This window comes from Mesoplodon bidens (assembly GCF_964165515.1).
Source record: "Mesoplodon bidens genome assembly, chromosome: 13".
In the NCBI taxonomy this organism is placed as follows: Eukaryota; Metazoa; Chordata; class Mammalia; order Artiodactyla; family Ziphiidae; genus Mesoplodon; species Mesoplodon bidens.
The window spans coordinates 7,808,721-7,834,634 of NC_138169.1; the positions used below are offsets into that span (position 1 = coordinate 7,808,721).

The 25,914-nt window shown below is 40.0% G+C and overlaps 1 protein-coding gene across 3 annotated transcripts; it reads left to right on the forward strand.

Annotated features, from left to right (window-relative positions):
• Positions 1 to 2,463: 2,463 nt before the first annotated feature.
• ZCCHC8 (zinc finger CCHC-type containing 8) lies at positions 2,464 to 25,914 on the forward strand. Of its 3 annotated transcripts, XM_081251938.1 has the most exons (14): positions 2,464 to 2,831; positions 4,019 to 4,061; positions 6,452 to 6,526; positions 8,092 to 8,197; positions 9,408 to 9,482; positions 11,730 to 11,833; positions 11,953 to 12,018; positions 12,591 to 12,651; positions 13,127 to 13,269; positions 13,559 to 13,701; positions 16,412 to 16,533; positions 17,859 to 17,945; positions 18,214 to 18,331; positions 23,649 to 25,914. In XM_081251938.1, the coding sequence occupies exons 1-14, from the start codon at positions 2,633 to 2,635 to the stop codon at positions 24,425 to 24,427; spliced, it is 2,121 nt and encodes a 706-aa protein (XP_081108064.1). In that variant the 5' UTR covers positions 2,464 to 2,632; the 3' UTR covers positions 24,428 to 25,914. The 3 variants fall into 3 exon arrangements, with proteins under 3 accessions (XP_081108064.1, XP_081108065.1, XP_081108066.1); XM_081251939.1 differs by lacking the exon at positions 6,452 to 6,526; XM_081251940.1 differs by lacking the exons at positions 2,464 to 2,831; positions 4,019 to 4,061; positions 6,452 to 6,526; ... (1 more) ...; positions 11,730 to 11,833; positions 11,953 to 12,018 and having other exon boundaries at positions 9,410 to 9,482.

A 25,914-nucleotide genomic window follows, 5' to 3' on the forward strand; every position in this document is an offset into this window, starting at 1 on the left:
GAATGATGTGGTCCATCCTGTACTCATTTAGTAATTTAAAGAATTTTTATAGCCAATTTTAAACAGGAAACTAATTTTGATTCATTTAGTATGTCCAAAACAATTGAGTTAGGTAATCAGTATTCTTAGTACTGAGATTTTACATTCTTACTTGCATGCCTGTTTTTGAAATCCAGGGGGTATTTTATATTTTAACATCCCAATTGGCACTAGTCATATTTAAAGTTATTAATAGCTACATACAGCCAGGGGAAACCATCCTGGACAATGCAGATTTAGAGGGAGGCATATAGGTAACTGCAATTTGTATAATTAAATTTTACGAAGGAATTATTGGAGTCCTGGGGGTGGGGGCCAGTAAACTGCTGGCTCAATTTGAAATGAGTTTGTAGGGAAGCTTTTATATGCTTAAACTTTGTTTCCCCTTTTTCCTGCCTGTTACTGTGCTTTCCGTGTCAAAGCCTGGTACTCCGTGATGGATGTTTGGGGCTTTACTCTTGTATGCGACGGGAACATAAGTTGCTGTCCAGGAGAGTCTTTAAAGACATGGCAGTAAGACAAGAAGACCACACTATTTGAGGCAAGGTTTTGATGAGCTTTGTGAGAGCAACTGGCTTGGAGGATAAGAAAATTCAAAGATGATGCTTCCAATTTGGGTGATCATTGTTTGTGATTAAATTAGAAAACTTAAATACTATAGTGGGTTGGTGGAAGGAGATAGAAGCAGAAATTGTGTTAAATATCATTCCAAGTTAATTTCATGGCCCAAAGATGATTTAAGTATATACTTAAATATAATTTCTCTGGGGCCCTCTCCTAGTTCTCCCACTGGCTGCGCATCAATTTCTGTAGTTGTCTCATCCTAAATCCCAGCCCTCTAGGGCTCACTCCTAGACTTCCTTCCCACTCTGTTCTTCACTATGCAGTCTCATTCTCTACCATCTTTGTATTTACTTTCCATAAAAATATGAACCAGCCAAATGCTAACCTTTAGTTCAGTCCTCTTTGGAGCTTAGCCAAATATCTGTGTAATATACACCTCCACTGAGCCCGAAAATTTTACCTTCAAATATACTAGTGCTTCAAAAATTTCTTCCACTAGTCTAGTTACTTACCTAACTAGAGTTATATAAGGATAAAATTGTTTATAAGGATAAAATTGCCTCGAGGTACCACATAGCCAAAATGGAACTCACCCTTTACTCCCAAAACTGGTCAACATCAAATGATTTTTTTTCTCTATCTCAAATGATCACTTACTTAACCAGTTTCTTAAGTCAGAATCCTGGCAAATAATTCACCACCCTTTTCTCTCATTCCCTATGTACAACCCTTCAGTTATCTCTGTTGCTTTAATTTTATCTTTTAAATATTCACTATTAAATATCAGCTCTTCAGCACTGTTGCCACTACCCTAATCCAAGCTAACATTTGTTGATCTTATTACAAAAATCTCAGTCTACTAGATTTGGAATTTTACGTTTGCTCCATCGCCAGTCCTTTTCCTATCATGCCATCAGGACCATCTTACCAAAATGAAAATTTGTGGGTCATAGACCCACCACTTGTTTAAAATGTTGAAATGACTTGCCAATTTGGGGGTGGAGACAATGTCCCTAATGTGAGTACTTGCCTAATGTTCCAGCCTCATTTTGCTCCACTCTGCCTTTTCGTTCTACACGCCACTTCTTCAGACTAGGACTCTCTTAATTCCATCCCCCATACTCACCACCAACTTTGCCCTCCTAACACTTCATAATTCAGTTCAAACCTCAGTTCTTCGATTCACTGACTCCCACAGAAATGTCAAATTTGTTACATATCCATTCCTGTTTTTATTTCACATATTTATCTCAATATGATGAATACCCATCAACATCCACTTTGACCCAAGAGCGGGAACATGTATGTTTATTTTTTGTTTCTTTCTTTTGCTAGACTGTACCCTCTATGAAAGCAGGAACTTCTCTAGTTTGCTCACTCTTACACCCTCATTTCCTAGAACAGTGCCTGGCACATTGAACTCGGTAAATAAATGTTACTGAATGAATGAGTGATTGAAGGAGAGAAATCACCAAAAACTGCAACAGACAAATCTAAAATAATCTAAGATCAAGCTAGTTCTTCATGACAAAGTGAAACAAGCCCAGTAAACTGAAGTAGCTTCTCCAAGATCACAAAGGTAGTCTGTGGCAAAACTGGAGTTCCTTATTCACCAGAATCTGTGATAAGCCGTACATCGTGCTCTGATTTTTTGCAGCCTTAAATGCATGAGACAACTCATGTTGTTGTAACACATTCTGATGTAGTTGGGCTTTCTTCACGTTATAAAGGACCAATCCCAGTATGCAATGCAAACAGTGAGTTAAGAGTCGTTTAGAAACCCATATCCCAGCATGCCTTGCTCCCGAGCAACCTCAGAGTGGGTATGAGAGACACCATTGCATTCTGGGAGTTGTAGTCTCACAGGACTGGCCCGCCTATTTTGCAGCTTCGGCGGCGTACGTTTGGAGGAAACCGTACTGGGTGGCTTAGGGCGGCCGGAGCCCTGGAGAGCGGTGCCGCCGAACAACCTTTGCCTTCGGCCGGGGGGCCAGCTCCGCCTCTTCTCGTATCTTTCCCATAGCCCAAAATGGCGGCGGAGGTGGATTTCGGCGACCTAGAGCTGTTCGAGGCGTTTGACCACCTAGAGGAGTCGACTCCGAAGCCAGTTCACACCCTCTTCAAGGACGACGACGGCGACGAGGAGGACGAGAATGGGGTCGGCGACGCGGAGCTGCGGGAGCGGCTTCGGCAGTACGAGGAAACCATTGAGCAGCTCCGCGCCGAGAATATCCTTCCCGCTCGCTGGGCCCTGTCACTGGGGAGTGTGGTGTGTGCCGTCCCCGGGAGGGTGCGGGCGGAAATTCCACGAGGCTGAGAATCGCGGGTTCGGGTTGCATAAGCTGTCCCCGAGGCCTCGGCGCAGACATCTCCCCTTCTGGGATCCGTATCCTGGACCTTAATTCGCTCCTCCCGCCCCCCCCCCCCAGTCTGGTGTCGGTTTTTAGCGTTATTCCGGACTCTTTCAACTGTTCAGTTGTAGACTCTTCACCACTTCTCTTCCCCTCTTTGGAGTCATTATCCGATCTCCTTTTTTGGAGCCAAGCTAAAGTTGTTGCAATCACGCTGTAGTTGTAGGAGATACCGGATGCTTAGACCTAGGCGCAGATGTGTCTTTAGGGCGGGGCAAAAGTTTGTGGTGCTAGGATGTGCAGTTGGGGGCGTTAAGGAGTCGAGGCATGCAGAGAGAAATGGTTAATTGTTTGATGAACTTGGGGGATTCATTTTAAAGTTCTTCCACTTTGAAATAGCTTCCGTGGTTAAGGTCCATTGCAAACCCCTAGGGAAAAGGCGCCAAATAAGTTTCCGTTTGCCTTTAGTTACATGTTTACAACCTTTCTAGCAAGAAGTGTTAATATGTTTATTTCCATTTTTAGAGAATTTTTGGTGTTTTTTTGTTTGTAATATACATGCAAGTAATTTTGGCTCAGGTAGTTTTTCTAGTGTAAAAACCCCTGAAGGTGGTTGGTAAATCATCTTTTAAGGTTTTCGAAGTCATTTTTTCATAATGCCTTTTTCCTCGACATTTTATTATGAAAAATTTCAAAATACAGAAAAGTTGAAAGGATTTTACAGTGAACGTTCATAGATTCCATCCTAGATTCTTCAGGTCTTAACAGTCTGTTACGCTGCATAACATTTTCGGTTTAGTCTGTTAGTCTCTTTGAACTATGTGCCCCTGCCTTAGAAATACCAGGTTGGAAGGGATGAAAACTCTATTTTAGTTTTTAGATCCAGATACCTAGCCCTGCAACAAAACAGGAGGTCAGTAAGTGTGTCATCCTCAAAATATTTGTCTTTTAACGTTTATAACATATGTTTATAACATTGACACCAAAAGTGAGGTTAGTAGTTGAATTTTATGATCTTCCTATTTCTATTTAATCAGGGCTTATACTCCTTAACAAGTAATAACATCAAGAACTTAAAAGAAAATTGAACATTCTGACTCGACCAAGGTATGAGATCTTGAATTTGCACCATAATGTCCTTTATTTTTTATCCCAACATTAATATTTAATCACAGTTGTTTTTTTGCAAAAAGGGTGTTTAGGATTTTTATACCATTTTGTACTCAATAAATCGTAGTAATGATCCTTTATTTTTAATTTGTGAGGGTAAAATTTGAATTCTCACAACCGTATTAAACTTTGAAAACTGACTTATTGGGTGAAAATATGTGTGAAACACAAAGTTTTTGACTTAATGTTCAGAACAGGCAAGTTATCAACCTAGCTGTTGCTATTCAGTGAACGTTTCTGGTAAGTTAGAATTCAGATTACAGTATTAATCTAGCTGAAGATTTATTTATACAATTAAAATGTGTTCATAAATAGAAATAATGCAAGATGCAGCATTTTAGAAGAAGAGATGGTAGTTGCTTTTGAAAAAAGTAGAGTGAGTAAATTTGCATTCAGTCATCTGATTTTAATAGAAGATTAAATGTTGATATTTTGTAATTAAATTTATTTAGTAGTCACTAAATTAAAATATTTCTTAAAGTACAAATTTATTACACAGAATGGTACGTTAAGGCTTTCAGAATATGGGGTACCCTGATGCAGTTTCACATGGAATTTTTTGTCCCTGGTACCAGCTGAATTAACTGGCTACACTGGTGACTAAAACTTTAAAATTTTAGAATTTAACATATTTAGAATTTAGACATATTTCAGAATATATCTAAAGAATAACTTCTCTATGCGCTACTTTCCTTCCTCTATGTGAGCACACTTTGTAGATCTACACTTATTTTTGGTTAGGTAGTAAACATATTGAATGTAACTAGGATTCTTAAAAAATCACAATTTTTATATATGTAAAGATATTTTATTTAGACAAGCATATGCTTTGTAATAGAGTTGTTCATTTAAACATTAAATATTTATTTATAAGGGGGTTATAGTCACCTGAATTCAAATGATTACAGCATCATAGGCTTTGCCAATTTATAAGAAGCAAGTATTAGTATCCTGAAAAAGGAATATATATATATATATATATATGTGTGTGTGTGTTGGGTATATATATATATATATATATATATATATTTTTTTTTTTTTAATTGGTGTCCTCCACATTGTCAGACTGACAGAGCTTTCTACAGAACACTGAGGAAAAAAAACATAAAATTATTTAGATAAAATTGTACCCTACATCTCTTGATTTAACCCTTATTTTTGGAAATTTCATGATCAGAAGTGTCTCTTCTTTTTATCCAGTAAACATTGTGGGGTGTTTTTTTTCTTCTGTTTTTTATTTATATGATGAAAATTTTCAAACGTACAGAAAGTGGAAAGAATAGTACAGTTAATACCCATATTTTCATCACTTAGATTTAACAGTATTTTGCCATATTTCCTTCTTCTAATTCCATATACATATTTTACCCCAAATATTTCAGCATGTATTTTTTTTTCTAAAGACTTTCATGTTACCACAACACCATGATCACACCTAATAACTGGCAAGATTTCCTTAATAACCTTCCCAACCAGATTCAGATGTCCCCAATTGAATGTCTTTATTGCTGATTTCTCAAGCTGAACTCCAGTCAAGGGTCATGCAATTGCATGTAGTTTTTAGAAACATGATGTATTTTTTAAAACTGAAGTTTGTGCAAATTGAAGCAAGTTTCTGGGTGTCTTCATATTTTAATTTTATTTCTCTACTTGATGTGGGCAATTCCACATTCAGATTGATTTATTTCACGTGCTGTACAGGTAGAAAGATTTGAGGCAGGTGTGGAGGAATCAGAGCTTCAGCTGCTCCCAGGTTACCGAAGGGATATATAGCAGATTTCCAGGCTGCAGTCTAGTTCTGTTTTTTGCAGTATTTGAAAGTCAAACTCAGGAATGAGATACTTTTTACATCTCTACTTTAAAATTTTGGATTTGAGCTACTTAGTGCAAACCCCTAGGAAAGTGACTCTTTCTGCCCTCCAGAAAGAGTCTACCCATTTATTTATAAAGTGTTTCAATTTCCCATATATTTCCAAGCCAAATTCACTGATTCTTTCAGAAATATATTCTTGTTACCTGCTTTATTCAATTCCTCCCTCCCCTCAGTTTGTAAACAAACAGCCATTGGGTAAAGAAGCTTTTCGGTTGAAAGATTAACTGTAGTTTTTAATTTTTTTATGAAATATTTTTTAAAATATGTAATGTAAAAGATACCCCTAAAAACTGTCAAAGTGGGTAAAACTGGAGTTCTTTGTGGTTCTTGATCTTATTTGTAAAATATTATATGATCTTTGGTACTTAAGAATTATAAAGGTTCAGTGTTTATATATACATATGCAAGTTTTACTTTAATGTCTTCTAAGAATGTGTTTTAACTTCTGTTTTAGTGGAATATTGGTGAACAATACTAAATTAGATGGACCTTTATTTCAGATTCTATTTATGAACAATGTTATTTCAAAGTAAGTAATTTTCCCTTTCCTAAATATTATGAGCTGATGTATTTATGATACAGTGTCTTCTATAAATACGCTGTTTTCATTTTTACTTTATATACCATCTTTATTCTTTTACTTAAAATTTATGGAATCATGATAAGAGTGAGGACATTAGAGTCATCTAAACCTGAATTTGAAGCTGGACTCCTCTACGTTCTCTATCTGTGAACCTGGACAGGTCACTGACCTTCTCTGCATATCAGTTTCATTACTGGAAAACAGGACACTAATAGTAACTACCTCTTAAGTAGCTAAATGAGCACCTGTAAGAGCCCGATAAATAGCCTCAAATAAAAGTCACCGCTACCACCATAAATAATCTTAACCATTTCTCTACCACAATCAGGGAACTACGTTTTCCCTGTTGGCTATCTTCAAAGCTTACCCACGTGATTTTTTTTTTCTTTTTAATAGCAAAACTAGACCTTTGCAAGCCTTCCAGCATGCTTGGGTCTGGGATGACTCAGTGCATTCCTGCAGTGCTTGCTAGAATGTGCTGACATGGTTTGAGGCCTTGACCTCTCCCTTCCTCAGAGCATGGTCATAGACACTTCAGACACCTGCTTGCCCCCTTTGGCATCACTTAATCATATTATCTTAGGCGCCCGGCAAGGTAAAGGGACCGTACATAGGGTGTTACCTGTGTGGCAGGTCCGTTGGCTACTTCAGCTCAGCAGAAGCAGAACCTGAGGCTCTGGGAGTGGGGAGCAGCCTGTGGTGGGCACAGGAGCAGCACGGTGCTGGGCACGCGGGGCTCCAGCGCCACTGTCGCCGTCCGAATCGGCCTCTGACTCAAGCTCTTGGCAGTCTTAACGTCTGCACCGCTCACCTGGCGTTGTGCCTGCAGAAATCTTACAATGTCAGAGCTAACGGGACCTGACGGATCAAGTCTGTAAAGAGGAGGTTGGCTCTTTTGGCCCCTCCTGAACCGAGCACTGAAGAATATTTGATGAACGTGGTTCTTGACCTGGAAGGCTGGGGAAAATAGACCTCAGTCGTTTTTCTTGCATTGCATTGGTCTTTTTTTCTCCAGTGTAATATTTACATAGGTGTTTCCTTATATGTGCAGAGAGGGTGTCTGGGAGGAGGATGTGGGAGAGCTGAATGCATTGATTATCTCTGTGTTGCAGAAATAAGGGGCTGAGAGACAGGGTAGGAAGGGAGGTTTTGTTATGTAACTCACCCATTCAGTTCTTCTGAATTTTGAACCATTTACATGTATTACATATTCAAAAATTAAGTATGTAAAATTTATAAATAAAATCCATTTAGTCTTTGCGTAAGTATTTGCCAGCTGTTACATCCTAGGCACTGAGTTAGGTTATTGTAATCATTTTATTAACTGACAACGATGTATATATTTTTCCTAAGGAATAGATTCCTGAGTGTTTCAAAGAATCAGCGATTTGATAAACTCTGAAAAACAAAATAACAAAATTTACACATGACATCTTCTAAAAATGCATAAAACTCAATCAAGTCAATGTTTTACTCTGTCTGGGTTCTGACCATTTTGTCCTCTTACGCAGGCAATATCATCAAGAAATAGAGGAATTTGTATCAAATTTAGTAAAAAGATTTGAGGAACAGCAGAAAAATGATGTGGAAAAGACTTCCTTTAATCTTTTGCCCCAGGTATTTCAAACTTAAGAGACTTTAAGATTAGTAGGTTATGCTTTTCACTGTCAATTGTTAGGCTCCGGGGATCCTCTTGAATCAAAACCAGAATGACTGTTGAGATTGACTGTTCACCTCCCATCCTGCAGCCGGGCTTCCTTCTCCACAGTCTGACCAGCGCAGCCACAGGGCTTTCTTTTGGATCACGGTTGCTTTTCTCAGGGAGTCATATTCACACCTGGCTGCACTCAAAACTAAAGCCTTTTTATTTCCATTCCCTGACTTGGGCACGTGGTTTGGGGCAGAAAATTAATTTTAGGTCAGAAAAAAAAATCTCTGTTTCTGGGGTTTATAAAAGATGGGTTCTTTTTATCTAAAATGAACAGGTTCATATGCCATCCTTTCTTTCCCTTCTACTTGTTTTAAAAATCAACAGCATGCCCAGAGAAATCTGAGAGATTCCACTCTGAATATTAGGGCATGAGTTTACCTTAAGAAAATCAGAATTATGATTTCTGGGCTTTTTTTTTTTTTTAATTAAAAATTAAGGTAAGTAGAGTCTCTCAAATAAGGATCTTTAGCTGCTTATCCTCAGAGGTTGGAGAATGGAGTATTGTAATTAATTTAATTTTTTGTTTATCACCTTTAGTTTTCACCTATCCGATATAATTTTTAAAGATTCACAGAACAAAATACATTTAACAATAAAAAACATACTGAAAAAAACAAAACATTGAATATTAATATTTGATTCAGGAAACACTTCAGAATTTTGTAATGGCTTGAGGTCTGTAAGGGTTGTAATATCAGTATTGACCAGTAATATCAAGTTATATATTATTTTAATCTTTGATTATCTGATTTCAAGATAAAGTCTGTCTTGTCAGTTTAAGTGTTGAAAGTTCCATAATTAATATTTGTTAACACAAAAGTCATAGTGTAAAAATAATTTTTAAAAAAAAGTCACAGTGTATGCTAATGTTCCAGAAGATACTATCTTTTATATATCTTTTTAACTTTCCCACTTGGGAGATTTCTTTCATAAACCTTCCTACCTAGCTTAACTTCTCAACTCACCCTAATTATGACAACAATGAATTCAAAATTTTATATACCTTAATGGTATGTATTAGAAAATAAAGTGAGTGTGTTCAGATTGCTAATATTTGAAATTTAAAGTTATTAAAAATTGGTTACCTTTTGTAATGTGTGTTTCTCTTCGTGTTAGCCTTCCAGTGTTATGCTAGAAGAGGACCATAAAGTAGAAGAATCCAGTGCTGTTAACAATAAGGAAGCTTTTAGTGTAAGTTTGGACATTTAAGTTTTGAATTCTGCAGATATGTTTCCTATCCTATGTCCATTGGGTGACATTTAAATGATAAAGTGGTATAGTCATATGTCGTCAGACGATCACACATTCTTTCATTAAATTTGTTGTAAGCAACAGTGTAGGCTTCAGCCTCTAAATACCATAGTTTGCTTTTTAATAACTATTTCATTGTGGCCTGGGGGCACAATAGATACACTTTGGAGGACTTTATTTTTCTCTTGACTATCCTCTCTGTTCATCTTCTTTCCTTTCTTGCTTTTTCTTTTTTAATAGATTTTTTTTTAGAGCAGTTTTATGTTCACTGAAAAATGGAGTGGAAGGTACAGAGATTTGCCATGTATCCTCTGCCCCCAGACATTCATAGCCTCCCCCACTATCCACAGCCCCTACCAGCTGGTACATTTGTTACAATTGATGAACCTACATTGACACATCATTATCACCCAGAGTCCATGGTTTACGTTAAGGTTCATTCTTGGTGGTGTACATTCTGTGAGTTTGCACAAATTCATAATGATATGTATGCATCTAGCATGAGACTATCATACAGAGTAGTTTCACTGCCCTAAAAATTCTCTTTACTCCACCTATTTATCCTTCTCTCCCACCTCTACTCATTTTTAAGAACTTGGATGAAGATATAGAAAGCATGCTTGTGGAACTTAGAGATGGGTGAAGCTGAGAGGGATATATAGCTAATATAACAGGTGGCAGATAGGAAATTTTAAATGTGGACAGACTCCAGTAGTGGGTGAAAAACAGAAGACGATTTACAGGGATGAACCTACATTTAGCCCTTTCAGTACCTATGCAAAATTCAGCAGTGTCAGTGCAGTGTAGTGGTGTGATTTTGCAACTTAAAAATTTTTAAAGAAGATGATGTAATCCTGGATTCCATTAAAGGAAGACTAGTTTTCATGTTCATGGAGTATTGTGTCCCATTGATGTACCACAATTTAGACTAAATTATTAAGTGCAAAATCCCCCATTTCCAGGCAGGTGCCACTGTAAATCCCAGAGCCTTAGAGTTTAAAAGGGAAATGAAGTTATCTAATTCAAATTCAGGAATCTTTCTTTAAAGTGCCCTTAGAGCATTTTGCTCTTTTCTTGAGTCTTTCCAGTAACTTGGAATTCACTTTTTTAGAAAATGAGGCAAACCACTTCATTCTTCACACCTGTGATAGAAATTTCCGCTCTCTAAGAGTTGAGCTGAGATGTGCTTCTCGTACTCAATCCAATCACTGGTTCTAGCTCTTCCACTTGACATTTATAGGGTGATCTAAAACCCCTGCAAATATCAGCCTTTATCACATTTGCAGAGATGTGTACATACCTTGTAAATCTTTTCAGTAAGATCTGTGGGCTCTTCATCATCCCAGCACCCCCATGTCTTTAAAATTGTGGAAAACTGAAAACAGATTGGATATAGATGATTTTAAGGTGTTAGTAATTTTCTTAAGCATGACAGTGGTATTGTGATTTGTAGAATGTTCTTATTCTTAGAAGGCTTATCCTGAAGTGTTTAGGGGGGCAGTGTCATGAGTAGAGTCTGTAGCTGGTTATGTGTAGGAGCTAGAACCTGGGTAGGAAGTTATTGTATTAACCTCAAGCTGGAGAAAACAGTGACTTAGACTAAGATGATAGTGGTGTCGACTTACTTTTTAAAAATGGCTCAGTAAAAAGTGTGTGTGTGTGTGTAGAGATGTGCACACAAAAATGTCAGTTAACAATTGTCCAATCTAGATGGAGGGTACATGGGTGTTCCTTGTACCATTTTTTTCAACTTTTCTGTAGGAAATTGTTCCCAAAAATTGGAAGGAAGGGAAAAGAGTGATTGGGAGGAAAGGAAGTGGAAACAATGACTATATAGATATAGACAACTGTCTGAGGATCTTGCTGCAAAAGGAAGCAAAGAAATGGGAAATTGGAGGGAATATAAGAGTTGTTGACAAGTTTTTGTTTTATAAGTCTGGAGAAAGTGCAACTGATAGTAGTGATCCAACAGGAAAAATTCAGTGATCTAGGCAACAGAGGGGAATTCAGTGATGGAGATCTTACTTACACATCGGAATGTGGCTCCTTTAACTAGGGAGTTGATTATTATTTCTAATAATTTCATCCAGAAATAAATTGTTAAAACAATTAATCATAGTCTTACATTATTTAATGTCTTTTTTTTTCCTGCTTAAATAGCAATATTTTTTGACTTGTTTTCTGCAGGTTGTAGGAAGTGTCCTGTATTTTACTAATTTTTGCCTTGATAAATTGGGGCAACCGCTACTAAATGAAAACCCTCAGCTTACGGAAGGATGGGAAATACCCAAGTATCCTACATAGTGAATGAAGATCTTTATGCATCTTGCCATTAAGTTCACCTTTAAAAAAAAAAACAAACCAAATTTTGCAGACTATGATAACTATTCCTTAATAAAACTCACTAAAGGTACCAGCAAGTCTTCAGCCACATTGTTTCTCTAGAAGGGCAAGAAATACAAGTAAAGGCAAAAAGGTTTGTGTGGGGAGTTGCTTTTGTTTTCTTCTTCTTCTTTTTTAACCAAAACCATGAACTCTTTTAGCTTGAAAAGTTAATATTCTTTATTGCTAGCTTATGATAAATAAACAGAGTAAACTAGAATTTCAATATATAGACATGTTAAATGTTTAAGTCAGTCATATTGGAATTCATTGGTTCACTCCTGATGTGCCTGGGTGGGTGGAAAGGTATAATTACTGCTGTCAATTTGATTGCTGTCTTATAACCATCTACCCCTTTCCAAGTTACCTAAAGGAAAATATGATCATCTGTTTGCCTTGGTTCTTCTATTATTAGCCACTGACAAAACTCAGAGGTAACAGATCAGTCGGGAACACAAGGGTTCTTGGTTAAAAGACTTGGTCAAAAGTACTGTTTGTTTACATCACTGAGCACAAGAAGTGAAAGTGTTCTCATTTTTGCAGATAATAATTGGCGATCTACATGCTTTCTTGTCTCTGATACACGTTGCTGTCGTACAGAATTTTGTTGATTTGCTTTTATATTTCTATTTACATTATGAAAATCTTTGTTTTTTGACCAAATAGGCCAAAGCCTCACTGTTTCAATTGTGGTTCTGAAGAGCATCAAATGAAAGATTGCCCAATGGTAAATTTTTCTCATATAAAAAAAAAATCTTTGAACCAGAGCTTTCTAATGTTTTCAATACATCTATGGCATTGTGTGATGTGAAGAAACTTTCTGTCTTTCCCATAGTCCTTGATTTTGAAATCTTTCCAAATTTGTACATAAGTTTTAAAGATATTAGATTTTTTAAAAAATAATTGATTACAGTACTCTGTATTTGAGATGAATAAAACATTATGAGAGTTCATTTTTACACAACTTATTTTCAAAACTTTATTTTATGTTATGATAGTACCAAGGTAATACGAAATTAAAGGACTGCTTCTCTTCTTTGCTTATTTTTCTGAAGTATCCACTCTCTTTTATACCTGTCCCTTATGCATTAGAACTGAAATCATCTGTGTGCTTGACCTAGAAAAAGTGCTTATATTTATTGAATTTCTGAAATATTTCTAAACTGCTCGATACCATTCTTTCCAAACACATTATGATTTAGCCTCGGAATGCTTCTCGAATAAGTGAGAAGAGAAAAGAGTATATGGATGCCTGTGGTGAGACAAGCAATCAGAATTTTCAGCAGCGATACCATGCAGAAGAAGTAGAAGAAAGATTTGGAAGATTCAAGCCAGGAGTTATTAGGTACCTCTGTCATTTTACCATAGAATGTCATTTCCACTTCCCCACTATTTGGAACGTTCTGTGGATCTTCAGGGTAATAATCAAGATATAAGTGTTCTCTAGCAAGGCTCTACGTAATGTACATCAATTAATCCAAAAACATTTATTGGACTTTTAACTGTGTGTTTGATAGGCACCGTGGCACAGGTGTGTAATATAAGACATAGAAGAGTTTTAAAATATCAGACCAGTATGTATTTTCATCCAAACAAGAATACAGTAGTTTTCTTCCTCTTTTATTTTTACTCAGTGAGGAACTTCAGGATGCACTGGGTGTGACGGACAAGAGTCTTCCACCTTTTATATATCGAATGCGCCAGCTAGGATACCCACCAGGCTGGCTCAAAGAGGCCGAACTAGAGACCTCAGGGCTTGCACTCTATGATGGAAAAGGTATAGTATGTTCAGTTAGATAAGTCAGCTTAAGTGTTCTATCTTTTTCTTTTTTTTTTTTAAATTAAAGAATCACAGTAAAATAGGGTGGGAATGGCTGGCTTATTTAGTGTGTGCTGAGTTAACTAAAAAATATCTTGATGGTGTTTCCCTTGTTTTACAAGGAAGGAATTAAAACTTCATTGAGAGTTATCAGGTGGTTATCTGGACTTGCTCAGTGACTACCTAGCAAGGTATTAGTTCTCCAGCGAGACCTCATAAACTCTTTCCTTTCTCAGTAATGGCAACAGAAATATATCCATCTCTGCCAGGAGACCTATAAAAGTTAGAATAAATAAACCCTCCTATGATCTAGAACTTCTCTTAGGTACCTCCTCTAGAAAAATATTCACACGTGCGCACAAGGAAATGTATGTATATAAAGATACTTTTTAACGTTGACTATGGTAGTGAAAAATTAAAAACAACATTAAGGCCCTAAAGGAGAATGGCTAAGTAAACCGTGGTAGATCTGGGGGGTGGAATCCCTGCAGTGTTTTTAAAAATGGAGTAAATCCATGGACCTAACGTGTCAAAATCCCTATGCAATACTGAGTTTAAAAGGCAAGTTTCTGGATGACTTACATATTATGATACCATTGATCTTAAATTTAAAAAAAAAAACCCACACGGATGAAACAATGCTCTATATTTTCTATGAGGAGTTATATTCGTAAAAGATATTTTTAAAAGATCTTAACCAAGAACCACCTAGATTTCAGGGTTTAGATTCATAGAGGCCTTCCCTGACCACTTTATTTAAAGGTGTCTCTCCCATGTTTACCCACCTGTTCTGCCAGTCTCTATCACTTCAGCCTGTTTGTTTTCTTCATGCCCTGTCACAATTTGTATCTATTTATTTATCATGTAGCACAGTGCCTGGTATCTGGTAGATAGTAAATAAGTTTTTATATAAAAATTTTTAAAGTCCTAACCAATATACAGCAAACTCAACAGTGGTTATCCCTGAGAAGGAAAACAGGATTGGGCTTAAGATTTTAGTATTATCTCTAATGCTCTACATTTTTAAAAAATGAAAGTGTTTCTAGATATTAGGTAATTAAAAATAAAAATAAAAAATGTAGGGACTTCCCTGGCAGTCCAGTGGTTAAGACTCTGCACTTCCACTGCAGCGGGTGCAGGTTCGATCCCTGGTCAGGGAACTAAGATCCCACGTGCCGCGCAGCATGGCCAAAATAAATAAATTAATTAATTAAATGAAAACTGAATAAAAAATTTACCAACCCCCCCCACCTCAAGTAGTACCAAAGAATATTTAGCACAGCTTTTTTTTTTTTTTTTTTTTTAATTTTATTATTTTATTTTTGGCTGCGTTGGGTCTTTGTTGCTGTGTGCGGGCCTTCTCTAGTTGTGGCGAGCGGGGGCCACTCTTGGTTGCGGTGCGCGGGTTTCTCATTGCAGTGGCTTCTCTTGTTGCGGAGCACAGGCTCTAGGCACACAGGCTTCAGTAGTTGTGGCTCACGGGCTCAGCAGTTGTGGCTCGCGGGCTCTAGCACAGGCTCAGTAGTTGTGGCGCATGGGCTTAGTTGCTCTGTGGCATGTGGGATCTTCCCGGACCGGGGCTCGAACCCTTGTCCCCTGCATTGGCAGGTGGATTATTAACCACTGTGCCACCAGGGAAGCCCCAGCACAGCCTTTTAATATATCCCCAAGTCATGCTGACATTCAAATTATCATTGCTCCTGCCACTCTGTAGGTGCTTGCATTTCTGTGTTTTCTCTCTCTCTCTCTCTCTCTCTCTTTATTTATTTGAATAGGGATTCTTTGGACAAAAGATTGTAGATCATTGAGAGCCTCTTAAATCTCTTTTAATCTGTAAGTTCCCTTTCTTGCTTTTAACAAAACACTGTATTTTGTCCTTTTGAGTTTTCGAGATGTTGCCGGTGCATCCCTGTGGTGTTGCTTTAGCGTGTTTCTCTGTCCCTCTGTTTCCTGTGAATTGCAGTGGGGTCAGTCATTGGTGATCACTGCCTGTATCTATCTGTTAATGATGGGTGACACTCTGATTATATTCTTATTCTTTCATTACTTGGCTTCTTATCCTGAAAACTTCTATAAAGAGAAACTTCTCATCAACTATTTGTTTTCCTTAGGTATATAGACATGGGACTAGCAAAATAAAATGTTCGATTTATTTAGTACTTTTCAAAATAATGAAGTGGTTCCCAAGTATCCTTCAAAGACTCTTCTCATCTGTAAAGTGTTTTTTTTTTTTTGTAAAGTGGTTTTAACAGTATGTACCTCTTAGGGTTGTTATGAAGATTAAGCGAATGAATCCTTGTGAACTGTTTAAAACACTATCTGAAAAGAAAACACTAGCTCATATACAGTAACCATTATGTAAATGTTTATTAAATAAAGAATTGGAATAGAGGATTAGGCAAACCGTAAGACCAGTGCAAAACAGACTTTTGAAATAACTCATGGAAGAACTAAAGTTTCCAAGATTTTAAATGTTTATTTTTATCAAAATGATATGTCCATGTTGTTTAAAAATTCTAATCTAATGGTTCAGACAAATTATAATTAAAGCTATTCTCGGAATCATTCTGTGGTCATGAATCTAAGCACTTTCCAAGTCTGCTTTTGGTCTGGAGAGGGATTTATATGGGCATCTAGCAATATTAAGCTTTTTGATGGTCTGTAATAGATGGTGCTGATGGAGAAACAGAAGCTGGAGAAGTACAACAAAATAAAAGTGTCACTTACGATCTCTCGAAATTGGTAAACTATCCAGGTTTTAATATATCTACTCCCAGAGGAATTTCAGATGTAAGTGTGTTGGTTTTTTATTCTTCTGGGATGTGACATTATTTATGTAGATTGTTCAAAATGTTAGCTTATGTAGTACTGTTCCATAAAGAAGTAAATGTGTTACTTTTGTGTTTAACTTTTTAATTTCCTTTATGTTGATTAGAATATTAAGTGAAATCTTGAATTCATCAAAAAGAAAAAAACCCCACAGTTTTTTCCAATTTTATGCCCTGAGAAAAGGAGCTAAAATAGAACGGTGTGATTCTATAAATCTAAAACTATTCTAAAATTAAAAGATTATTTTTTTTAAATATGGCATGGTTTGAAGCAGTATTATAAGTTTTACAGAATTAATTGGGAAGTCAATTTCTGCCTTTAATAAATCTAAGTATTACTATAACTTTTTCCTACTCTTCCCTCTTCACCCCCTCTCCAAAGTAAAATTTCTCCTATACAAGAAAGTTTTGCTACACTTAATCTTTTCCAACTTTCATCTTACGTTTCAGGCTTTAACAACTAACTATACTAGTGGTGATGGTGGTGGTGGTATTTTAATAAAAATGCATTCTAGGTGTTCTTAGGGACTGGGCTTTAGAGAAACAGCCAAAGGTCTGAACATACAGTCTAGTGAACAGATACGAAGACGTGTGTAATTAATCAAGGACTGAGTTGCATGTACAGACCACCAGTGCCTCTGGAAGTGGGTCCAAGTACCAGCCCACATCAGAATCTCCTTGGGGTGTGCGTTAGAAATGCACATTCTTGAGCACCGCCCCTGCCCCACTAGACTTAATCCCTGGAATCTATAGGTTTCACGAGAGCCCTAAGTGATTTCTGTTGAGAACCACTGTTGAACGTGTTACTGGCGATAAGAGAGAAACGAGTGATGTTGAACCTTAAAGGTTATTGCTCAGTTTGGAAAGGGAAAGAACGGAAGGTAGAAGAATCAGCATGAGAGCGAGTTAGGAGAAGGGAGCAGTTAACAGTCACGTGAACAGCGCTGGGGCGTCAGGAGGGGGCGGGAGCCAGCCAGACCGGAGGAGGGTCTGTGTCATTACTGCCAGTAACTTCTTCTTGTAGTAGGTAGAACCTTTTGGGGCCAAGCGATTTTGTCAAGTAGTCTTTTCGTGTTCAGTCCTGATCATTTTGCAGGCAGAGTTGGGGTTTTTTTTCCCCTTCAATGCTCCATTATTTTCATTAATTTCCCCAAAAAGGAAAAGTCACATATGAAGCAGAAATGTAATTTGAGACCTCCACCTTACCTCCTGTCAGCTCAGCAGACTATTCAAAGCATGACGTTTTCCAAATACATACTTGTTTTTCTCTTCTCTTTTCATTATTAGGAATGGAGGCTGTTTGGTTCCATACCAATGCAGGCATGTCAGCAGAAAGACGTGTTTGCCAATTACCTAACTTCTAACTTCCAAGCGGTAAATAGATTCTCAGAGTGTGGTTTATAAAAATGTATCGCGTCTATCTGAGGAATTTTGTAACTCATTAGGCATCTTATTGCCTTTTCTCTCTTTGGATATAAAGCACTCTGTGCTTTCTGATGAATCCAAAGGAAAAAGGTAACTGCATTCACCAGTTACCTGGACTTAGCTCCAGACTGGTTTTCTACATCATATTTAAGTGAAGGGATGGAGTTCAGTTCTTTGTGGACCCACCTAACTTGTGTTCAATTTGGTTCTCCGTTAGCCGAGCATGAGGTCCAGCAGCAAGAGGTCTTCGTCTCTGCCCAGGCCTAGTAGCCCAAAGAAGCCGAAGAAGGAAGGCAGCTTGGCGGCCTCGCCCGCCGACATGGAGCTTGACTCAGGTAGGTTTCATCCCGTGGTTTTGATTTCTTTAGAAAGTAGGGCGAATTTGTACGCTCCTGAGTTCCATAAGAAAGAGGAAGCTCTATGAGCACTAACTAAAGAGTAAATCTTTTCTTTTATCCTTGGATATCAGAGCATCTCCACTAGTACTGATCAAAGCTCAGTTGGAAGACTCATAGCTTGGTGTGAGAGCCAGCTGGGCAGCCGACTGGATACCTGAGTTAGACAGACCTACCCACCCAGTCCCAGTGGTTCTGGACCTGGACCGGCCCCTCTGGTGGGCCGTGCTTTGAGACAAGCAGTGGAACGTGCTCCCCTTTGGCAGCTTGCTCCCGAGAAGAAGAAAGGCAGAGCTAAGTCAAGCTTTCTCAGTTACTCTTCCCAAGTGTATAAATAAATCCACTAGGTCCCTCCTCCCCCCAGGAAAGTGAGACCAGGAGGAAAGTCCGTCCTCTCAGAAACCCAGAAGGGAGCAAAGGCCTTCCCCTCTGATACTCCCGCAGCCTTTTGTTCTCTGAACCCTCTGGGTTTACTGTGGAACCTGTGGTCAAGCAGGGTTGTAACGGTCCTTTTCAGCAGATCAGTAGTTATCGGGACAGTCATGCCCCCACCTTTTTGAGTCCCCGCTTGCCCCACTACCAACCACCACTCCTTTGGGTTTCCCCTTGGGACTACTGATGAGTAGTTTAGATTTTGCCCCCAGAAGCCTCTGGAATGGATCAGAATTTTGTGTTAATCGGATAAACCCCAAGTCCACTCTGAATCTAAGATGAAAACTCACCCCTTGTTCTGTTTCCCATCACAAACCACGCCCCTCTACTCTGGTCCCGTGTAGCATGTTGGGTGTTCTGAAAGTGAAATGAAATGGCAACATTAGGGTAAAATGCATACAGATGCTCTAGTAATAAGATGCCAGCAATGTAAATTGCCTCAAATTTGAATGGAGACCTCCCCACCCCGAGTACCCATTTTCAGATTCCCAGGGAGAATTTATTTTACTTTATTTTTTTGGCCATGCCGCACGGCACACGGGATCTTAGTTTCCTGACCAGAGGTTGAACATGTGCCCCCTTGCAGTGGAAGCACGGCGTCCTAACCACTGGACTGCCAGGAAGCCCCACCCAGGGAGAATTTAAAGGTTGCAGATTAAATCACCTTAAAGCTCCAAATTGAATTATTTTGCACTAGCAGCTTCAAAGTCCAAAATTAAAGCCTCCAAACCATTTTCCCCAACTTTTTATTCTGCTTGTTCTTACCATAGGAGTCTTGATGCCTGAGTAAAGTTCACAACCTGGACGTTTAGCACCTACAGCCTTACTTCAATATCTAGTCTCACTTTTAACAAGGCCAAAGAGTTCATAGGAAACAGAATTACAGCCTTTGCCACATACCTATGAAATTTTGAAAGCAAGCAATTCCCCAAAACCCAAGAGCAGTTGTCCCGGACAGAATTACATTCCCAGAGCCCGGCACTTCCCAGTGTTATCAAAGGCCACAGCCAAGATTTCTGAGTAAGGGCAAAACTCTTGGTTTCTCTCTCTCCAGGATATTAGTTAGTGCCAGTCCTCTGACTCCACCACCTGGGAACTTAAATTAGGTTGGAAGACATTTCCCCATAAGAAGAGAATTTTGGTCGTAGGCACTTAGAGTACCTCTGAGGAAAAGACACCGAGCTTGGTATTTTGAACCACCCGGGATGTAGTTGCTTTCTCTCGAGGTTCGGGAATTTGCGGTGGTGGCACTCGGTAACTAGGTCCACACACTACATGCAGGCACTTTCAGCCCTGTGCTGGGAGCTGCTGCTTCTGTTTCTTTTGAGGGGATTTCTGAGGCCTAGGAAACCTTCCTCTTAAAGGAAGTTTCTCTCCGTTTGTCTGTCTCTCTCTTTCTCTTTCATGTATAATTAACCAGTCAAGAGCCAGCCTGAGCCCATGTGATGAAGTGAGACTCAAGAATCCAAGTTTAGGGGCTTCCCTGGTGGCGCAGTGGTTGGGAGTCCGCCTGCCGATGCAGGGGACGCAGGTTCATGCCCCGGTCCGGGAAGATCCCACATGCCGCAGAGCGGCTGGGCCTGTGAGCCATGGCCGCTGAGCCTGCATGTCCGGAGCCTGTGCTCCGCAATGGGAGAGACCACAGCGGTGAGAGGCCCACGTACTGCAAAAAAAAAAAAGAATCCAAGTTTAGTGCCTCCACATTCCTTCCGTGGCTCTCAGTCCACAGTGGAATCTGGGGCAGAAGATCTAGTCCTAGTGCCTCCCTAACGCACCCTGGGATAAACAGTTCAATTAGAACCTCTTTAGTTCTCTGTAAGACAGACAGAACCTTTGCAGAACAAAGATTATTTAGCCCGGGTGCCTAAAAGGCCTGAAATGCCTTCTTTCCACACTATATATCTGGTCTCTGCCTCGGCCACACTTCCTGAGGACTCAGCTGGGCCCCTACCCCGAAGCCTGTGCCTTAGTTCGCTAGATCCCCCTCGCCCTGCAGTCTGTTAAGTGAATTATTTCGTCAGTCGTGCCTGCTTCTGAGCCTCTGCTGCCATCCGCTGAGGCTTCTGCCTGCCCACACACATTTATTAAATGTAGTTCAAGGTCCCAGACCACCTGCTAAAGGCCCCTCTGGTCGCAGCCATCAGCGGAGGCAACTGGTTTTGTTTACAAGCGCCTGCCTCTGTGCAGAAGCTTCAGTAAGCCTCTGCCTTTTTAGAAACAGCCGCACCTCTAAAAGAAGCCACCATAACATGCACTCACCTGCTGAGGACAAAGAACCCTGTGACAAGAGCTTTCTTGCCCAAGCCACAGACTTAAAAGATGGGCCAGTGCCAGGATCAGAACACTCTGACCACATGTAAAGCTCAAGGCCTCAAGCCACATGTCTTGAACTCCATGTGTCTTCTCAGCCCCAGTCCATCCTTCTGTTGTTAAAACATGTTGTTTTCCGTGTTCCCTCTCAGCACAATGAATGTCAGGGTCTTTGAGGGGGTGAATAGCAACCCCCTTCCCTACCCTCGTTCTGAACAGCTTAAGTGATCATTCAGTGAGTAGTAACAGATCAAATTATCAAGGCCAGTTATAGGGCTGCTTCATGAAAGGGCTGAGAGGGTCTGCTAACTGAACTGGGTTGGCTTATGAACACCCTGGTAAATGGTCCTAAAGGCAGGCCCTTCCCACCCCAGAACCACTGCAAGGCCCCCTGTCCCCAGCTTCTTCCTGCCCTGCAGGGACGGAACTCTAAGGCGTAGTAATTCAAGTGACTTTTGTCGGCAGCTCATTCCCAAGAAGAAGAAACAGTGAGTCAGTCTAATGGACATTTTCCTGTGGAAAATTTCATTAGCAAATCATGTGTTCTAAGTGAAATGGATTCCATATTGCAAACCTGTGGGTAGAGTGACTCAGCTTGGAACTGTGAACTATGACTACCTGAACATCCTTTTCCCATTTAGCATTCTTATGTTAAGAGTGTTTATTGTGATATTTTGTGCAAAATGAAACTTGGGTTAAACTGTTTAGTTATGTTTTATTCTTAAAAGCACAAAATACATACGTTGTCAAGTAGGTCACTAGCTCTGCCGTCCCTTCTCCCTGCCACCTGCTCCTCTGTGCTCCTGCTGTAGCCCACAGCACCCGTTCTCTCGCAGCTCCCGAGACCGAGAGATGCCATTCGTCTGCAGCTGCATCCACCCGTAATCGTGGCTTTCCGTTTCTAGCCAGTTACCGAAATCTTAACACTGTCTCAGAAATGGCCTCTTCGTTCAGGCTTTTCTCTCTCACATGATTGCTCTTGGCGCCCTTATAACTGATTTTTTTTTTTAATCCTTCCTTTCAGCTTTTTTATCCCTTCTTTGCTCTTCTGATTGAGTTAACGTCTTAAACTCTGAGCGACAGTGTATTACCCTCCTCACAGACCTTATTGCCTATACAATAGAGTTCAGACTGGTTTTGCATAGGCTTTATGATTCTGTGTTATGCAGTTGACTTTTCCAAAGTTTTTAAACACACAGTAAGTTTCAGACTCCTCTGCTAGACCCCGAGGCCAGGAAGATTAATAAGACACAACTGCTACCCTTAGTTACGGCTCTCTGTCACCTAGGATTGCAGATGTGTGAACATCATTTTAATATAAATGTGGTGGCCTGTAGTGACACATACAGAGGTTAGTATCACAGAGCTGGTTACCAGCTGTAATAGTGGCACCAAGGAAAAACTGAGCAGCCGTGCTGGATGAAGTCATAGCCGCTTCCCAAGAATGACTTCGAGCTGCATCTTGAGGGATGAATTCAGAGATTTACCAGGGCCATGAGAAGGGTTAGGGCATTTGAGACAGTGAGAAGTGCAAATACAGAAGCACGAAGCATCACGGCACATTGGTCCAACAACAGTGTGACAGCTGGAGTCTTTTAAGCCGGGCAGTAAGAAATGACATGGTGGAAATAGGCAAATTCTTGGTTGTGAGAGCCTCATAAGGCCCAGAGGAGATCGGACTTCTTCCTGTAGGCGATGGGAAGGTACTAAAGGGTTTCTCGTGAGATGGGCGGGTTATTAGGACCAGATCTGTGTTTTAGAAAGACTGATAGTTTGGAGGATGGATATAAGGAAGAAGAGTCCAGAGGCAGGAAGGACTCATATTCCTGACAAACAGTAGTGGGTCCAAAATCACGCAGCACCTATGACAGGCTGCAGGAAAGGGTGGGCCCCAGAGAGCCAAGGACCTGGCGTGAGCAGAAGGAAAGGGGGAGGACTCTCTGATGACGAGCCGCTTTCAGTTTTGGAGACTTCAGCAGGATGCCACCGGTGGTGCTATTAGCGAGCTTAGCAAATAGGGGAAGAGGGTGAATTTTAGGGAAAGATCCTCTGTTTTGGACAGGTCGGATCTGTTGGGTCTGTGGGACGTACAGGTAGTGATGACCAGTGACCAGTTGGCTGCATGAACCCACAGTTCAGGCGGGCAGTCTAGACTGAGGGTACAGAATTGGGAGATAAGCCAGGGACCCTCCCGCCCTGCCAGCTCCACGCTGGAGTCTAGGCAGCTGAAGTGCCAGCCCAGTTTCCTGCTGTGTTAAAGTCTTCCCTCGGTTAAAGTTCCCAGTGCCAGAGATCCTGACCTTTCTGACCAGGATTTATATTAAAAGATGTTCTTTTCAGGTGGATTGAGGACGTTAAGTGATGGTCATGGTATCTGAGGATCCAGTTTTCCCCTCTTGAGCCAGTAATTTTGGCCAGTGAACCTCTGGATTCACCTGAGTTCAAATAATAAGGGTTAGTAAAACCAAATAAATGCTATATGACAACTCAAAGTTTCTCAACGTCCTCATTTCAGATGCAGAGGTCCCGCGCGGGTCCCCGAGCAGTGAAGCTTTTCAGTTTCAGCCCCCTCTGCCCCCTGGCACTCCTCCGCTCCCCCGGAGCACCCCTCCACCCGTCTTCACGCCTCCGCTCCCCAAGGGCACCCCGCCGCTCACTCCCAGTGACTCACCCAAGGCCAGAACGGCCTCTGTGACCATGGACGAGGACGCGCTGACTCTGGAGGAACTTGAAGAGCAGCAGAGGCGGATCTGGGCGGCCCTCGAGCAGGCCGAGAGCGTGAACAGTGATTGTGATATTCCTGTTGACACACCTTTAACCGGGAATTCGGTTGCCTCTTCACCTTGTGCGAATGAGCCTGACCTCCCTGTCCCAGAGGGAAAAACATCTGAAAAGCAGATGCCAGATGAGGCTGAGGTACCAGACACCTGTACAGAGAAATCAGAAGGTGAACAAACCTCGAGTCCAGATTCTGAGGCTGCCTTGCCTGGCCAGAAAGAAGAGGAAGAGCCGGCTGAGGTCGACTCTAAAGGTGCTCTTGACAGCGGCAGGGTCGAGTCAAACTGTGAGGTCAAGAATGGATGCAGCAGCCAGAAGCTCCTTCAAACGGACACCAGTCCCGGAACAGCCACTAACACCCATAGCCCCGTCCCTGACATGAGCAAGTTTGCAACCGGAATAACGCCATTTGAATTCGAGAACATGGCGGAATCTACTGGAATGTACCTCAGGATAAGAAACTTGTTAAAGAACTCGCCCCGAAACCAGCAAAAAAACAAGAAGGCTTCTGAATAACTGCTTTTGACATAGCACCAAGAGCTATTTAATTATAACTGTGCATTCTGGTAATTAGTACTAAGTGGACAGGTCAAATTATTTTCCTGTTTGTCCCTCCCATGTTAAAAGCAGTCTATCTAGGGCTTCCCTGGTGGTGCTGTGGTTGGGAGTCCGCCTGCCAATGCAGGGGACACGGGTTCATGCCCCAGTCTGGGAAGATCCCACATGCTGCGGAGCGGCTGGGCCCGTGAGCCGTGACCGCTGAGCCTGCACGTCCGGAGCCTGTGCTCCGCAACGGGAGAGGCCACAACGGTGAGAGGCCTGCGTACCGCAAAAAAAAAAAAAAACTATCTAAGGTTTAATTGTGGTCTGAAGTCAGGCCTCTTTTAAAGAACAGAAAAACTGAGCTTGCTGGTTTACTATATTTTATTCTCGCTGATAAAACCTTGGGGGGGGGACGTAGATAGGATCTGGTTTAGAGACAGTCTGTTAAGGTTTATACTATTTTTGGATTGTGTCTGTCAGGAGTGGTGGTTTTTATCTGTCTTTTGTACATTGTTTTCCCTTTCTACATTTTGCTAATTATCCTGTATGTAAGTTTAATATATCACTTTTTAAAAGAAAAAATTCTAACCGTTTGAAGTTCGTATTTCAACTCTGTCAACCAAATGAGAAAAATCAGGGATGAGCAGCTTTATCCCATTTCAGGTATTTTTGTAAGTGATTTATTTACATGCATCAGTTTTAATAACACTTTTACTTTTTTGTAACTTCATTCTTCATATAAGCTTGCTATACAGGTATGTTCATCTTTGTGTACAAAGGTTTAATAAATTAGTTTTCATATACATAATCTGAGACTTTGAATACAAAAAAATGATTCACAGTTAAATTAGTATATACAACCTTGTAAGTTTGGAAGTAAATTATTTGTCTGCAAAAATTAGTGGCAGCCAAGGAAATAAAGAAATTACAAGTTTGGGTATTTTCGGTGGATTTCAGCCTTAAATATAGAAACAGCAGGACCTTTTAAAGTAATCATTTTGAAAAAAATAAATGGAGGGCAGCTAACCTTTGTACAAAAATAATTTTCTAGATTTGAATCCTATGATAATTGTTAAAAACAAAAAGTAGACATAAACAAATTGTGTTTAATTGTCACATAGATAGAGCTGAAACTATGTTTTTTGTCTTTATGTGGAATGCTATTACATCTTTATAGTGAAGTCCATGAAAATAAACATTTAGATGATCTTGAATGATTCCTGTTAGGTAGTGTTATTCTCCTCACAGGCCGGCAGAGGGAGCAAAATATCACCATTTCAGATTCAGTTTTCATTTGGGGAACTTGAGAAACCAAATTAACTGGGAAGAAAAATTATATGAAGGAGAGAAATTTATTTTCAAGGCCCTCACAGAATATGCTAGAAATTGAATAAAATGTTTAATACTTTTGGCTTTTTTCTCTGAGTCGAAGTCCATAATAAAACTGATCTTTTACAATA

Excerpts from the sequence above, each read along its gene's own strand:
- ZCCHC8 (XM_081251938.1), top strand. The coding sequence starts at position 2,633 with ATGGCGGCGGAGGTGGATTTCGGCGACCTAGAGCTGTTCGAGGCGTTT. Across the intron at positions 12,019-12,590 it reads ATACAAGTAAAGGCAAAAAG|GCCAAAGCCTCACTGTTTCA; the intron begins GTTTGTGTGGGG and ends TTGACCAAATAG. Across the intron at positions 12,652-13,126 it reads AAATGAAAGATTGCCCAATG|CCTCGGAATGCTTCTCGAAT; the intron begins GTAAATTTTTCT and ends ATTATGATTTAG.